The following is a 1862-nucleotide window of genomic DNA, read 5'->3' as shown; positions in this document are numbered from 1 at the left end:
GGGACCTGCGCCTCGGTGCTGGTGACCGCCGCCAGGTCGTAGTACCGCTTCGCCAGGTAGATGTCCCGCCGGAGGCCCAGTCCGCTCTCGTACATGTACCCGAGGTTGAAGAGCGCCTGGGCGTTCGTCTGGCCCTCCGAGGCTATGCGGTACTGATTGGCCGCCAGCTCGTAGTCGACCTTCGTGCCCAGGCCATAGTAGTGGTAGTCGCCCAGCTTGACACGGGCCGTGGAGCTCCCCTGAGCGGCCGACCGGCTCCAGTACATGAAGGCGCGGGCGTGCATCTCCGAGGCGTTGAAGAGGCCGCCCACCTCGGCGCGGTCAAGCATAAAGGCGGCGTTGCTCTGCGCCACCTCGTAGCCGAGCTCCGCGAGGACGGCGTACTTCAGGAAGGAGTGCGGCCGGTCGCCCTCTTTGTAGTCGTTGTGAGCCTAAAGGGAGAAAAGAGAGATTTTAAAAACAGGTTAAACTCCTGTGGTAAAAACTCCCAACTTACCTCCATCAGCGTCCCGCCCCAGGGCCCTCGCTCCGAGACCGATTTGAAGAGTTCCACGGCGGTCGTACAGGATCGAATGGCGCCCACGCCGTCCGCGTGCATCACCGCCAGGTTGTAGAAGCCGAGAATGTGGCCGGACTGGCTGGCCAGCGTAAAGTACTTCATCGCCGACTTCGGGTCTCGGCCCACGCTGTAGCCCTTCAGGTACATCAGCCCCAGGTAGAGCTGCCCGTCGACCCAGCCCTGCACCGAGGCCTGCGAGAAGTACTTGAAGGCGAGGGCAAAGTCCTTCTCGACGCCCTTTCCGTAGAGGTGCATGATGCCCAGGCCGCTCTGCCCGACGGGGTTGTTCTTCTCCGCGGCCATCTTGAAGTACTTGTAGGCCTTCTCGTAGTCCCGCTCGGCCACCTTGTTGCCCTCGAGGTACATNTCCGTAGAGGTGCATGATGCCCAGGCCGCTCTGCCCGACGGGGTTGTTCTTCTCCGCGGCCATCTTGAAGTACTTGTAGGCCTTCTCGTAGTCCCGCTCGGCCACCTTGTTGCCCTCGAGGTACATCTGAAAAGAGAAAAAGAAATGAAAATGAGTTCCCTCAAACATGTTCTAAATAAAAACGATCGCTTACCTTTCCAAGAAAAGCCATCGCATTGGTATTGCCCGACTCTGCCGCCAGCTTAAAGTAGTGAAACGCCCGCCGAGGATTCAGCTCCACACCCCTTCCTCCCTGAAAGTGCAGCTGCCCCAGCCCCACCTGCGCCTGCACGTCGCCCTTGTCCGCCAGAAATTGGTAGTACTGAATGAGGTCGTCGTCGAGCACACCATTGTACGTGCCCGGGTTCTCCAGCTCGTCCAGCAGGCGGACCCGTTGAATTGAGGGGCTCCCCGAGAAGGTGACGCCCGCCTCCACCTTGGCCGCCACCTGGCGGTAGTAGGAGAGCGCCGATTCGCAGCTCGAGGCGACGCCCACGCCCGACCAGTACCGGTAGCCGAGGGCCATCTGCGCAAAGGTGGAGTTACCGAGCGCGGCGAAGGTGTAGTGCAGCAGGGCCTTTGCCTGGTTCGCCCGCACCGAGCCCAGGCCGACGGAGTACATGAAGCCGAGGTACTGCAGAAATAGAAATAGAAAGAGGTTAGGATGAATTTCGAAATGACGCAATTATAAGCTGATGCTGCTTACCAGGTGCGCTTCGGCGTTGCCCTTGGCGGCCAGGGCGCTGAAGAGCTGATAGGAGAGGTTCAAGTTCATCTCCAGCTCTTCGCCGTAAAAGTGCTGCTTGGCGGTGTTCAGCTCCTGGTCGAGGAGGCTGGCCGCGGTCGGGTCTTCAAGATCCTTTGAGCTGACGACCTCATCGCCCTCACCGTCGTCGT

General features: G+C 60.3%; 1 protein-coding gene across 1 annotated transcript; it reads right to left on the bottom strand.

Moving 5' to 3' along the window:
• Window positions 1–8: 8 nt before the first annotated feature.
• On the bottom strand, window positions 9–1740 carry LOC108356115 (protein sel-1 homolog 1-like; the record flags this gene model as incomplete). The annotated part of the gene is made up of 5 exons (XM_017607247.1): window positions 1672–1740; window positions 1120–1599; window positions 1032–1052; window positions 497–904; window positions 9–431 (listed from the first exon to the last, which is right to left on the bottom strand). Coding segments are annotated over exons 1-5 (1401 nt in total), but the record flags the coding sequence as incomplete, so codon positions are not given.
• Window positions 1741–1862: the final 122 nt, after the last annotated feature.

The sequence above is a fragment of the Rhagoletis zephyria genome, unplaced genomic scaffold (genome assembly GCF_001687245.7).
Source record: "Rhagoletis zephyria isolate East Lansing unplaced genomic scaffold, Rhagoletis_zephyria_1.1 Rzeph_scaffold_54264, whole genome shotgun sequence".
NCBI lineage: Eukaryota > Metazoa > Arthropoda > Insecta > Diptera > Tephritidae > Rhagoletis > Rhagoletis zephyria.
The sequence above is the reverse complement of the archived record's forward strand: the minus strand, read 5'-3'. Positions and strand labels throughout refer to the sequence as shown.